Here is a 14,380-nt window from a genome sequence, read left to right as displayed (position 1 = left end):
AACAAAATTAAGTACATTTTTATTAGGGTTTTTTCTGTTTGATAATTTGCTTTTTTTTTTCTTTTCTTTTTTCTCTTTTGCCTTTTTTTGTATTTCAGTATATTCTATTACATTCGTATTTTTGTAATCCATCATAATTTTGTATCGTTTTTCAAATAAATCAAATTTTCGTTGTAATTTATGGTCAGGATTTTTTTTAAAAATTGTAATTATAGTTTTTTTTTATTCGATTGTAATTTTATTAACTATTTTTATAGATCATTTTCACTGAAGCAACCCCCTTCGCTTCCGGCTGTTTTACTGGATTTTGACTCATTTTGCAAGGCCCTCAGAATATTTTGTTATATTATATAAAAAGTATTTTTCTATCTGTTTCCGTTTTGCAGCAATTAGCATTAGAATATAGCTAAGTTTCATCATTATTCACAAATCTGTTTAGAACTGTGAGCTTTTTTCAATATGGCCCTGGTTGATCTCTTTTGCTCAGGCACCACCGTTTATCTAATAACTACCATTTCTTCAACCGTTCTCTGCAGTTGAGAGGCTGCATCAAAGCCTTATGTATGCTCTAGCGTCATTTTTTTTTTTTTTTTTTTTTCCTACGTATAAATGCGTCTTTGGGACACTTAAAACATTTAAAATGGATGTTTTTGGAAGCAAATGAGTTAAATGTGTTTGTATTTTTATTAAATTTTTCAGTAATTCGAGTCAAACCTACGCTTTCATATTTTTTCAATTACATTTATTGGATTTTGTTCTTTTTTCTTTTTTTCCCTTTTTTTTTACTGTCATTTTACTTTACTGTAATTGCTGTATTTCCTCCCATTTTATGTCATTTAAACTTTATTTAATTTTTTTTTCTGGTGCGGTTTTTAATTAGAACTTTTATGGCGGCATTTATCAGAGGTGAGAAGTAAGTGGACACAACTGATTCAAGTTCTGGGCCAGATCCAGATCTGGCATTAGATCCTGTTCCGGTGTAACCTCCAGAGTTCTTGTTCCTAATCCTGTTTGTGAGTGAGTGGAAGGTGTCGCCAGGTACATTATGTCCAGTATGTGGTGGTTGTATGTTGTAGGCATGCACATACGTATGTTTGTGTCTGTTGTCTGTGATTATGTATGTCGTGTTGTTGTTTTTTTCTCTCCTTTATTATTATTATTAATCACGTGGTGGTTTTGTGTGTGTTTTGAGTAGTGTTGAGCGTAGGCGAAGGCGGCTACTGGGAGGGAACGGTCCGCGGTCGCACCGGCTGGTTCCCCTCCGACTGTGTGGAGGAAGTCTTGCTTCGAAGTCAAGACGGCCGATCAGGTCCGTTTGAGCTTATTTATTTATTTATTCTCCATTTGAATCAAAGTCAAAACAAATTTTGATATTTTTATTATTTATCTTTAAGTTCACCTCAAGAAGCTTTATTTCAAATGTTTTTTTTTGTTGTGTTAAATACAGTTTTTTTTTTGTTCTGTTATTATTTTACTTTGATTTATATTCCTTTTTAAATTCCTTTTCTATGATTTCACTTTTAAATCAAAAAGCCCAAACAGGTCATTTGTATTTTTTATTTTTCTAAGCATTAAAAAAAAAAAAATTATGCTATTTGATTTGTTTTCATATGATTTCAATTCCAGTTAAGCCAAGAAGCCAGATCAAATAATTTTTATTAAACATTTTTATTTTAGTTTAACTTTATATTTATCTTATATTTATGTATTTTGTATTTCTTTTTTTAGAAACCCCCAAATTCTTCAAGAAAAAAAAATCCAGCTGACAAACATTCAATACACATTTCCATTAATATCGGGTGGAAAGGCGAAACTTCCACCCAACTCTAACTCTACCGCCAAAATAAAATATGCTAAAATATTAGTAAAAAATACAATAACCAAATTGCGAGTATGCGGCGGTCGACTGTACATGTATTAACGTAAAGGATGTGCTCTTTTTCCCCTCATGATTGTGACTCCAGAGAGCCGCGGTGAGCGTGCCAAGCGTTTGTTCCGTCACTACACGGTGGGCTCCTACGACAGCTTTGATGCTCCCAGGTAAGAAAAATTCTCCATGGCGCCACCTACAGTTGCACCGGGTTATTTCGTCCTTGTCGTAGTCGAGCGTGTGTTCATGTGTTTGGACACGCAGCAAATGCTGAGTCACTCTGCTTCTGTTGTTGTTGTGACTGTGACTGTGATGTGTTGTGACTGTGGGGCGCGGGACACCGTTTCCCTGGAGGAGGTACCAGCTGTTTGAGGTTTAGCGTGATGGCGGGGGGTGGTGATGATAGGCATGCCATGCCAGCTGTTCACCTAATTTCAGGTCGACTTCTGCACACTTTTTTTTTTTAAATAGAACTCCTGCTCAGTTTCCTCCTAAAATGATCTATTAGCTGCTAACTAATGCTAAGCTACTGCCAACATGTTAAGGATAATAAAAAAAAAAGTTCATTTATACAAGTATCTGACTTAAGGGCAAGATGTAAAATTCTTATCAATCTGCTTTGTCTCCTTGTCTACTCTGTTTACTATCTTACGATATGTTAGCATAGCAACTGCTAGCATGTTAATAGTTCACTTATTCCCATTTAAAATGGTACTTGAGCTGCTTGAGCGCCTTTTGGACTACACTTCCTACCATCATGTTAGCATTGTAATTGTATCTGACTCCGTGGGCGGTGTTTAAAACCCTTATGAATCAGCCTTGCTAACGTAGTAGAAGTTAGTGTACCATTTTAGTATGTTAGCATTTTACTCATTCCCATTCAAAAAAAAAAAGTACCTGACGACAGAGCAATGTAAAATCCCTATCAATCTGCCTTCCTGCGATCTTGCAATATGCTAGCATACCACCTGCTAGCGTATTAGCATTGAGCATGTCATATGTTAGCATATTAGCAATGTAGAAATCTCTGTTTTATGCTTTACATGTATTATTTACACGATCCCCACCTCTAATTTCAATATCTGACTCATCTTCTTCTCTGGCTAAGTGTGTTTGTCTCCGACAGTGTCATATTTTATTGATGTTAAAATGCTTTTCATCATGGTGGGAAATTCAAGCGGTGGCTTTTAGTCCGCCACGGTAGCCTACATGGGTCAAATCCCCCACTGACACTCCTGTCATCCGTGACCGTCGCCGCCTACCTCCGTTGTTTTTTAATTTAACCGAGAACCCCCCCATGCACTTTTTAATTGTCCGGCCATCACCCGCTCTCCCCTGTGGTGTCTCCATCTGGAGGCCACACGGTGAAGGGCAACAAAGGGGACACTTTTTTTGTTTTGATGCAAAATACCAGGCAGTCCACTTTGAACATCTTGACTCTCAAGTGTTTTCCACAATTACAATCGTTTACATTTCAAGTCACCTTTTCAGCCAGTGAGGGGGCAGCCTAGCACCAGAAAGCAACGTTGTCTACCGACCCCCTCAAAAAGCATATTATTATTATTATTATAAACAAAAACATAATAATGAAAATTTTCATGTTTTTTGTTTGAAAAACAAAACAAAACACTGCTTTTGTTGAGTACCTGGATTTTTTATTTTGGATGGGAAAAAAAAAGAAGCCAATTTTTTTGTCTCTGTTGTAAAGCTAAACCGATACTAAAGGACAAAATATTGAAATACAGTCAAGTGTTCTGCTTGTGCTTCATCTCTTTATTTGAGTCAAAAAGAAGCTAGTTTCTTCATTATCTATTTTTTCTAAATTAATCCGGTTATCAGAATTTTATTCTGCCAAATATGGGAATCGACATCAGACAAAAAAAAAAAAAAACTCCACATGGGTCGGGCCCTACTAAATACATTAACAATTAAGATTTAGCCAGTGATCTGTAAATGCAATTTGGGTAGTCTTGTTGTCGAGCTTTCCCCGAAGAGTCCTCGTGAAGCTCCCGCCCCCAAGCAAATGTCGTAAAGTGGCCTGAGCGCTGATGACTTCTCCGGTGTCCTCGTCTGACCTGCCGCCGGCCCTCCAATGATCTCATGCGGAGGAGATGAACAGACCGCATGAGTTCATGCGTATAACGGCTCGCTCCTCCAATTCCGGCAAAGATAATCAGTGGCAGAATTTGCCTACCAGCGCTGACTGCCTGCTTATCTGGAGAAAAATCCTGCAGTTTTTATTTATTTTTATCTCAAAAGGTGATCTGAAGTGCTAATGCTGCATTCGAGGAAACTGGGAAATTGAGGCTTTTGACGAGGAAATGCAAATTCTTCTTCAATCGGTTTAGATGGGCTCACACCAAATAGTCGTCGGCCATTATGGCTCCGCTCAGTAGAGCTTTAAGAGGATCTGGACGGACAGCTGTGTGTCGGTCAGGGGCGGGCTGAGGTGGCCATCTGGTGAGCCGGGCGCACGGCCAACGGGCCTCGCAGACCGCTGGGCGGGTATCTTGTGCCCGCTGCTCTTTGTCAACAACCGCCGAGTAAAACAGTCTCACTAATCACCCTCACATCATTGCTGAGGAACTTGGCTTCTCTTTTCCGACGACGGCCAGTCGGACTCAATCGTTGAATTGAAAAACATTGCATAAATAATAAAATAATAAATGGCCGCGTCCTCGTGTCATGTTGATCGACAATTTTCTTTGTTTTGAGAGAAAAAATGTGAAAAAGCGATAGAGCAGGGTTGGGTAACTTTAATGATGATGAAGGCCACCATTTTTCACATAGCGACAAAGGGGGGGGGGGGGGTTCACTTAGCAACACGCATTTCCTAATCAGGTGTATGACAAAAAAAATTATTTTATACCAATATGGTCGTGAAAAGTATATTATTAGTATAACTGAAGTCCATCGAAATGCATTGGATTGGGAAAAAAAATCATTTTGTGAATCGCCAAAAATTCTTCAAAAGATGCTAATAAATCCAAACAAATGTAACTAAACTCCGCCCCCAACCCTAAAAAAAAGTTTTAAAAATAATTTGGAAAAAAATCCACGACTAGGTGAGCCTGCGACGAAACGTTTATAAAATGTACTGTACTCTTAATGCTAACAGACAATGCCAAACGCCATATACCGGGCGTATTTTCTTTATCCTTCGTGAATGGCAACTAATATTACTGCAGCTTAATTGTAACTGAATTCTATCTATGTCTGTGTTATAGACAAAAATACAAAATACAAAAATCATTGTGAGTGCTTTAATGTATTAATGGCATTTCTATTCATTTTAATGGATAAAGCTGATATGAGAAACAAGTGTTTTGAGTTACAAATATGGTCATGGAAGGAATTAAATGTGTAAATCAAGGTCCAGTTGTTTTGGTATCGTTACTGGCTCGTAATGGTTGACGTCCATCTAAACAACCGACGGCCGATTTTCACCATTGTCACACATCACAAAGCCACTTCAATATCATCTTGTATTGATTTGCACTCTCTCGATATATTTTTGGAATGTCGTGATATTGTTGTTTTCCAAAAGTATTGGGACAGCAGGCCATTCATGACACGACAGGAACTCAAAAAGATGGTTTGTTGGATTTGTGGCTTGTCATGTTACTAAAAAAATAATAATAATAATTACCCTGGCTGGCTGCACAAAGTCCTGATTATTGGATATGTGTCCTGATTTATCCCGAGTGCCGGATTCGTTCCAAATTAGCCTTCAAAGATTTCCGTCGCCCTGCTGAGAGGGACAAAGAGAGGCATGCAGATGGAGCTTTGATATGACTTCATAGTCTAATTGTCATACCGCAGAGTCCTTGACGCTTGGATGGAAACTGGCCAACCGCACGCGCACACACACACACACAGACACACACGCAAGGGCATGCACATTCATGGGAAAGGAGTGAAAGTTATAGTCATTATTACGACCCATATTGAGGAAACGGTTATTGTAAAAATATATTTGTGATATATTTTTTTAAACAATAAGACATAATAGGATAACCTTTATTATTCCCACAATGGGGAAATATGGATAAAAAAAAATTTGTTTTTCTGGAAATAAGGCACAATCTTTTAAAATGTTATGTATTTTCAGATAAAAAGTCATTAAATTATGCAAATCAAGTCACATTTTCTCCCAAAAAGAGAATTCAGGAATGAGTAGAAATCATTTGTAATTGATATATATATATATTTTTTAATTAGGATAAAAGTTTATTTTTTGGAAAAGAGTGTTTTGTTAAAATAAAATTGAATTTAAAAATTAATATAGTTTAGGGGAGAAAATGAAGTTATCTTAATCAGGCACAATAAAAAGGGATAATATTACTAAATATTAACTATTATCTTTTTTTACAAACTCATACAAGCATAATGAAGCATACGACGGCGTATTAGGGCCACGTATAAATATATATATTTTTTAAAGGGCGGGGGCAATATTCTGAGAAAAAAACCTGTAAATTTGCGAGTTTATAAAGTAACAAATTTGCGAGAAAAAAATCAAAAACTTACGAGAAATAACGTAGCTCGGGTTTCCAAATAAGGAGATAGTAATTGCTTTAGCATATTAACCATATAATGTTAAGCATTCGCTCTTTGAAGTGAAGTGTACGGCCACTGGCCAGCGACAAAGACGCCTCACTTTGCAAAGGTCCACACCCGGACGATCAAGCATTTAAGTTAATTTGTTAAAATCTATATTGTACATTAATGTTTCCAGAATTATTATTTACAAATTCAAACATTTTGGTGTGTTTTTTGTACGAGTATCTAAGTTGATGTGTCAAATCTCTCCGTCATTCACTTGCATTTACCTAAAGTATGCTAGCATCTGATTGGTTAGTGTTAGTCAGCTGATAGGGGATCAGGAAGTGTTGTTGCTCTTGCTGTGGTGACTGACGAGTAAAGTTTCAATTTAAAAATGAATCTGCCTTTTCATTTTATAAACAGTGTCCCATTAACCACCAACGAATCCTCATAGGATTAGACTATAGCTACGCTACGTGTTTTTTCTCTTTCGCAAATTTGACACTAATTTGCGAGAGAGAAAAAATCGTAAATTTGCGAGTTTGTAAAGTGGCAAATTTGGCCCTCTAAAAAAATATATATATTTATACTTGGCCCTAATACGCCATTGTGGTAGACCCCCCCCCCCCCCAAAAAAAATCTGAAAATAGTGTTACCTTTTCGAGAGGAAGTAGTAAATCAATTTGAGTGTTGTAATCTTTAAAATTAAGTATTTTTTTTAAAGTAAATTTACAAGGAAAAAAAATCAAATTAAAAGTTGGATAAAGTATTTTTTAAAGGCATAATATTAAGAAAATACCTTTTTTGGAAAAATAAAAGACTGCCGAAGTATTCCAAAATAATACGTATTGTAAGTAATAAAATTGCAACAAAATGTTTTTATTGTCCCAAATGGCGGTTTGAAATGACTTCATAGCCTAATTGTTATACCGCAGAGTCCTTGACGCCTGGCTGGAAACTGGCCAAATATGCGCACACGCACACACACACACACACACACACACACACACACACACACACACACACACACACACACCACACACACACACACACACAATCATGCGAGAGGAGTGCCGCCGAGAGCTGCGATGGTCTGCGAGTGCGAGAGATGAGGAGAATGTAAGCAGGGAGGGAAGAAGAAGTACTGGAAGGAAGGAAGGATGGATGAAGGCGAAGGGGGATGCAGGATGGAGGAGGGCGCGCGCCTCGATGCAGGACGACTCGGTAGTCGGCCACTCGGACTGAGATGGTGATGATGATGATGATGATGATGTGAGTTTACGCCGCCTCTTCCTCTTCTTCCTGTCAGTCCCATTCATGTTGTTTGGGGATGATGCGCACGCATGGAAACAAAATGGTTGTGCATCAATAAGGGAGGGAGGGGTGGAGGTGGGGAGGGGTGTGACACGGTACGGTCTGCTTTCATGGACAAATGCAGAAATATGAGTATATTTATTGATAAGAAAATTCTGAGGATTTAGTCCCGTTGTTGCGCCGCTATACTCTATTATATAGCAAATATTAAGTAGTATACTCGAGATAGACCGATATGTTTTTTTTTCAGGGCTGATACCAATGCTGCTAATTAGTAGTCAAGGAGGCCAATATTTGAAGCCGATATTCATTTTCAGTAAAACGGTGCGGGGGGGTACTGGCGTCAGAATAAAAAAAATATGTAAATGTCAATCTTGACTATGTTGTAATGTCTTAATAAAGCATGTTTATTGAACAATTTTTCCAAGACTTTTTTTTATCTTAGACTTAGACAATAGACTTCATTTAAAATGTCTAAAAAAAACATTTTCAGGGAGCTCCCAAAGTTATCAGTACATGTTAAAAAGTTAAATGGAAACTTAAACAAGTAAATACCATAGCGTTCTACAGTAAATATATTTTTTCTTCAAAATTTAAAAAATACCTGAAATCTTAAACTTTCACATGTCTTTGTTTTAATGTTGAACAAAAACAAAGGGTTCGGAAGGGTCAGCAGCATCTCTTATAAGGTTAACTGAAAATTTAAACAATTAGTTCCCTGAGATTGAAAATGTTTTAGATTGACCTTTTATCGACCTTCAGAAATGTTCTTTTTTTAAAGGCCGATACCGATATTTGTCTCAATGCCCAATATGGGACCTGGCCGATTATCAATCTATCCCTATTACAAGGGATGTCTGATATCTGGCTTTATTTCAAGGTATCGATACGTGTCGGCCGTTTTATGATCAGGAATTTAAAAATCCTCTTACGTTGCAAATAAATTGCATTTGGTTCTGTACTTAACATTGTAGTGTGATATAATATATATTTGGCTTTTATCTATTTCATTGTTTTTCTATAAGAATTAGTTTTATATAAATGCAGAGAAATTTCAGAGAAAATACATGTACATATCACAGCAGCACCATGCACACATCTTTTGTATTAGACCGTGTAATGATATACTGTATGTAATGATAATGACATCAGTGATAGTATGTATCATAATGAGAATAAGAGAAGAAATTGGCTAGATCAGCAGTATTGATATCGATCTGATGATACCGCATGACGATACAGCGACTTATCTTGTCACTCGTCCTGTTTTTAGTCCATTGAACTTTTGCACGAAAGCCCAAATGAAATGTGCCATTAGCCACAATATCGACAATGCAGCCAATTGAATGACCTCACTGTCTTTGAGCCAATCAGCTGTCTGCGTTTGTGTGTAGTATGACATCATCGCAACAGCCCCTTGATGATTGACAGCTGTCAGTAGCTTGGCCTGTATGCTGCGCTGCTTTTTATGAATGGGACTTCATGACAGTCAAATGATTGAATACGTGTGCTTGCAAGTGTGTGTGTGTGTGTGTGTGTGTGTTTGTGTGCGGGCCCCGCCCCCTTCCTTGCAGAAAGCCAGTCACCTCTCTCCAAAGCATCTCCCTCCTTCCTTCCGCCACCTCCCTCCTTCCCTCCGTCCTCCCCTCCGTCCTCCCCTCCCTGTCGCATCCAACGCAGCTCGCACTCGCCTTGCCGTCTTTTTAAGCATGAAGGGGCTGGGGGAGTGCGGCCCTCTCCCACTCCCGTCCTCCTCCTCCTCTTCTTCCTCCTGTCCTCCTCCTCCTCCTCGCCTTTCGCCTCTCGCCGCTGTCGAGAAGGAGAGGGAGGGGAGGAAATGGCGACGGGGGCATGCGGCGAGGAGGATCTCTCGCACTCCCTCTCCCTCTCCTCCTCCTGGCCGATGCTGGGCCCGATGAATCGGAGCATCTGGTTCATTTACAGGTACCCGTCCAAGCTTTTTTTCCCTTCTTTTTTTTTTAAGCACCCTCTACCTCCTCTCCATCCTTCCGTCGCCGTGGTAGCTCGAAAGGCGGGAGTCGTACGGTTTGGCGTCATGGCTGGCACCATCGATTGACAGATGTTGCGGCGCCTGGATGTGTTTTGATTTTGTGTGTGTGTGTTTGAGAGTGAGGCACGTGTGCCAGCGTTTGACTGAATGAACATGCGTGTGAAGGCGCGCACTGGCGGCGTCACGCCTGCGTGGATTGACGGCATGTTGTTTGTGCGGTGATGTTGTTGTGCGTTTATCAGTGCGTGCGAGTCTCCATTATGCAGTCAAAGGCAAGCTGGTGGACTTTCGCTCAATTCCAAACAATTTTCCAATTAATCACTTTCATACGCTTCAACAGAAGTCACATTTTTGCATCTTCAAATGTTTTGTGAGAAAATGGGCTGTTGTAGAAGTAGCTTTGTTTTCACAGATATGCTTGAGAAGAATGTAGACACCAAATTTTTTAAAAGGCAAAAACTCATGCCCGGAAATGTGTACCTTACTTAATTACAAATATACTTTTGAGTCCTACTATAAGTCTAACATGTACAAATACATTGAAACATTGTGTAAAGCTCCATGAAGCTGAATTGTTTTTATATCTCTGCTTCAAAGACAACTGGTAACTCATTTTGAGTTTGCCAAAACAAAACAGTCATGTTTTTAAAATGTAACAAAAAGATGCGAGGGTAACATTTCGGGGAGACACAGTAAAGAAAGCCCACACTGGCGACTGCCATGTCGCCATGACGCATCTTCTGTCAACACGAGGCCGCGCGCATTATGACATCACAAATATGCAACACTGCCATAGGAGAAGAGTCGGGCACAACTTGAGCCACAACCACAACAGATTTTCCAATGTTTTGACGATCGACCAGTCAATCAATCAGTGGCTGCCAGTTTCTGGGCAAAAAAAACATAGACGTTACTTTCCTTCAAACTGCTCTCTGGTGACGAGTTAATTGTTCGAGCCCAAGCAGGAATCGGAAGTGAAGCGAGAATGGCTATACACCCCCACGTCAAAAATTGAAACCGCCGCAAAATGCAGCTCTGAGACACTATGGGGCCATCCATTGTCCAGAAATGGTGGACGAAACACATGCGGCAGGGTGTTACAGATCTGTGTACGAAGTGCAAGGTTTTCCTTTGGGCTCCCAGGAAAAATAATTATTTTTGAAAAAACAAACTAAGCAAATGTTAAACAAAAGAAAAGAGATAATAGGCACTTATGTTTATTTTGAACCCTTTCTTGTGTTGCCTTTTTGACATTTCCTGTTGGACTACAGTCACTAAACTGTTTGGCAACAAAGTTCAGTTTCACCTAAATGGGGTTCCAATGTCCACTGTAGTGGACACATCATAGCTTGGGGAGAAAAAAAATCCAAAGTTTATTTTTGCAATATTCCAATTACTTCACAAAGATTGGGGAATATCAAAATAAACATGATTGGACAATATTTTTTTTCCTGGTAGTCAGGAGGTTAAGGTGGGAACAACTGAAGGTGGGACAAAAATAATAATGTGCAGGATAGAAGAGAAGAGAAGTCTGGAATGGACTGCTTGTATATCAGAGTTTTTGAATAAAGGCCAATATAATCCGATACTGTTTTTGTAGCTGATATCAGATTAATATCAATATAATACAATGTTAATCAATAGGGGTCACCTAATTTTCCCTCATCAATTAATAAATTCAGACATGGAACATATTCAAGTTAGCATATTTATTTTGACCATTACTGAGCAAAATGTTTATCTCGATGAATTTTGTGTTCGTTTTTAGTCTGCATCGATGTGTAACTGCCTAGGTGATTTTTGTTAACTACAGTTCTCTTGCAGCTCCTGAGATTAGCTCAAACTTCTACCTGCTTTTAACTAAATTTGCAATTTGCCATCCAACGGAAACCATAGTCGCCCCACCAGTATAGCATATCTCAATTAGCACAAAATAAACCATACACACACTTCTATCAACATGTGGCCACTATTGCTCGATGCTGCAAGCTAGTACGTTAGCCAGCATTAGTTTGCGGTTGGTTTGACGTTATTGTTGGAACTTTATAGCTGTTGCTTTTTAAGGGTATCACCCCCAGAAGAGGCATTGTACCCCCAAAGCCACAAGCATTTACTTGATTTTACGTCACTTCTCCTCCTGCTTGTTGTTTGTCCGAGCTGAGCTTGCGGCACTGCAACAAACGCTGCTCTGATTCTTCTATTGTGCGCGTTTGTGGTGGAGGGAGAGAGAACAAGCGTCTCGGGCTGAACAGCGCACAGTTGCACAGCATTATGGGGGTAATTACGCTCCTCTCATTCTAAACCACACATCTATTCGTGGCTTTACGGAGGCTTTATTCGAAGCTGTGAAACTGGCAATAGTTTAAAAAAAATTTAACTGAAGCTTCATTTTTACATGCACAACTTTTGGAGGATTTCCGGTATTCTTATTTTTGCCTGCAAAGCTTTTGGAAGATTTGTAATCTGCACAATTTACGAAGACTTCATTCACAGTAGTTGTTTTTCTTTTTCTTTTACTTGCTGGGGGGGGGGGGGGGGGGGGTTATTGCACAATTTATGGAGGCTTTACGGTAGCTGTTCTTTTAACATAATATTTTTTTAATTACACAATTGATGGGCAGTTCAGTTCTTTTAACATTAGTTTATTTATTTAACCTTGTGCACAACTTGTAGGGGACTTATATTAGTCTTATTGTTTTTCCTCAACGGCTTTTGGAGGATTTGTGGTAGTTTTTATTATTATGTATTTTTTTTTTTTTTTGCAAAGATTTATAAAAGTTCAATTTCAACTTGCGGAACACGTCAGAGATTTGTCTCATTTCAATCAGCACAGATGGATCATTTTGGTAGTCTTATTTGAACTTGTGCAATGTTTATAGTCTTATTTTTGCATACAGAACTTGTTATTATTTTTGTGGTTTTTACAGTAGCTTTGTATCTAGAGGACATAACCTATTTTCTTTGTTTGGGGATAACATGTATTAAAAATATTGCTGGTGTGTATTAATAACTTCTGCTTTGAGGTGTTTCTTAAAAAAAAAAAAAAAAGAACGAAAAAGCAGAGAACTGAATTAAAACCCATAGAGAGTCGAGCTGCTAAAACAAAGCAAACCTCTCGAACGTGTTCAACATCAATGCAAACATTTCTCTCCCAGGTTACTCGTGATTTAGTCTTTTTTTTTGTAAAGACATAAAAAGTCAGTTTTTGTGCATAATGTGTGTGTAAGCTCAAAGATGACAGCACGATCAAAGCCTGTCATCAAATGCTTTTACAAAGATTTGTTGCGGGGTTTTTTTACCTGCTCACTGTGCTACGTGTACATGTACTGATGCCGTTTGAAGTTTTGGCAATACTGGCCTTCGGTATTTACTTGGTATCTGATCAGTGGCGTTTCCTGAAGGTGAAATGTGACCCAGTACTTTTGTCCATACCTTGACTTTGAAGTTGAATTCAGTCCGAGACAAAGCTTGTAACGCAATTTACTCGTACTGTAAATCAAATACATTTTCCTCATTGAACTGCTATTAATATATTAGAGCGCCCCCAAAATACCTCTTTTTTTTCAATAGCATTACAATATAACTAAACTAATTAAAATAATAAAAGTGAATGCAAATAAATAAACTGGTTTTGTACAATGAAATTACTGTACGTAGTGTAGCACTAGCTTGTGTGTTGGTTTTGTGCCTTTAAGGGGCGTGGCCCAGAGCGTCATGTCAGGAGAGTCGGTTTGTTTGTCGTTAACGTTTTCTCCATGCTCACTGCGAGTGTTTTCATTTTGTAACTGGGTTATAATAGTTTTCATAGTTGTTTTTTTAAATTTTGTTTTGAATTTTTTAAATTCAGTTAGTTTTAATTAGTTTTGTTAGTTTTCATTTTTTAGAAAATGGCTTGTTGTTATTTAAAATATTTTCATAACTCTTCTGATAAAGCATTGACTTAATATTTGTTGAATGATACCTTTCCCACGGCCTGAGGGGGTCTGTATCATTTTTACTCGCACTAAGTAACTTTAAGGAGGATGGTAGGAACACTGCCACACAAAAAACTACAAATGTGCTGAATGCTTTATAGCATACGTCATTTTCCCCTTTCCCCATTCGTTACAAAGACGGAAGTCAATTTGAATGTCGACGCACGATTACTGCTTTCCTGGCAGAAACTGCTAAACAACTGAAAAGTTTTGTCTGAGGAGACAACCTGGATAAAAGAACAGTCAAGGATTAACATTGGCCCGGATTTCGCTTGCTAGCGTGAGCTCAAAAACGACGCACGCAATCCACTTGAAATGTGGTCTTCCTTCAGCCATAACATTACCCCTTTTGTCCATATGGCGCCGCCATAATCAACATAAACTGAAAGTTCCTTAGTGTTGCTTTAACTCATTGATTAATCACAAAAAAAGAATCACATTAATCATGTATTAATGCAGATTAATTGCACTATTAATTTTGACCGCAGATGATCCTTAAGCTTGACAGTGAATAGTTATGTTGAACATAAACATATATTTGTCTTCATAATATTTGTTCATGTCAAAATATTGTGGTTATTTATTTTTTCATTTTAAATTATGCAAGTGATTAACTGATTACGAAAAGAGGAACGAGAGTGTGCAGTGGATCAAAATATGTTGAAG

General features: G+C 38.3%; 1 protein-coding gene across 5 annotated transcripts in view; it reads left to right on the top strand.

Annotated features, from left to right (window-relative positions):
• The window catches only part of shank1 (SH3 and multiple ankyrin repeat domains 1), a 61,285-nt gene that overhangs the window by 30,996 nt on the left and 15,909 nt on the right, over positions 1-14,380 (top strand). For all 5 annotated transcript variants that reach the window (XM_086091768.1, XM_086091741.1, XM_086091732.1 and 2 more), the window contains 2 exons: positions 1,196-1,309; positions 1,965-2,040. In XM_086091768.1, the coding sequence (XP_085947894.1) occupies positions 1,196-1,309; positions 1,965-2,040 (190 nt within the window). The remainder of the gene's footprint in view (positions 1-1,195; positions 1,310-1,964; positions 2,041-14,380) is intronic.

Source organism: Leptonotus elevatus, chromosome 1, assembly GCF_054856555.1.
Source record: "Leptonotus elevatus isolate MCC_2025b chromosome 1, RoL_Lele_1.0, whole genome shotgun sequence".
Taxonomy (NCBI): Eukaryota; Metazoa; Chordata; class Actinopteri; order Syngnathiformes; family Syngnathidae; genus Leptonotus; species Leptonotus elevatus.
This window is presented reverse-complemented; position numbering and strand designations above follow the sequence as displayed.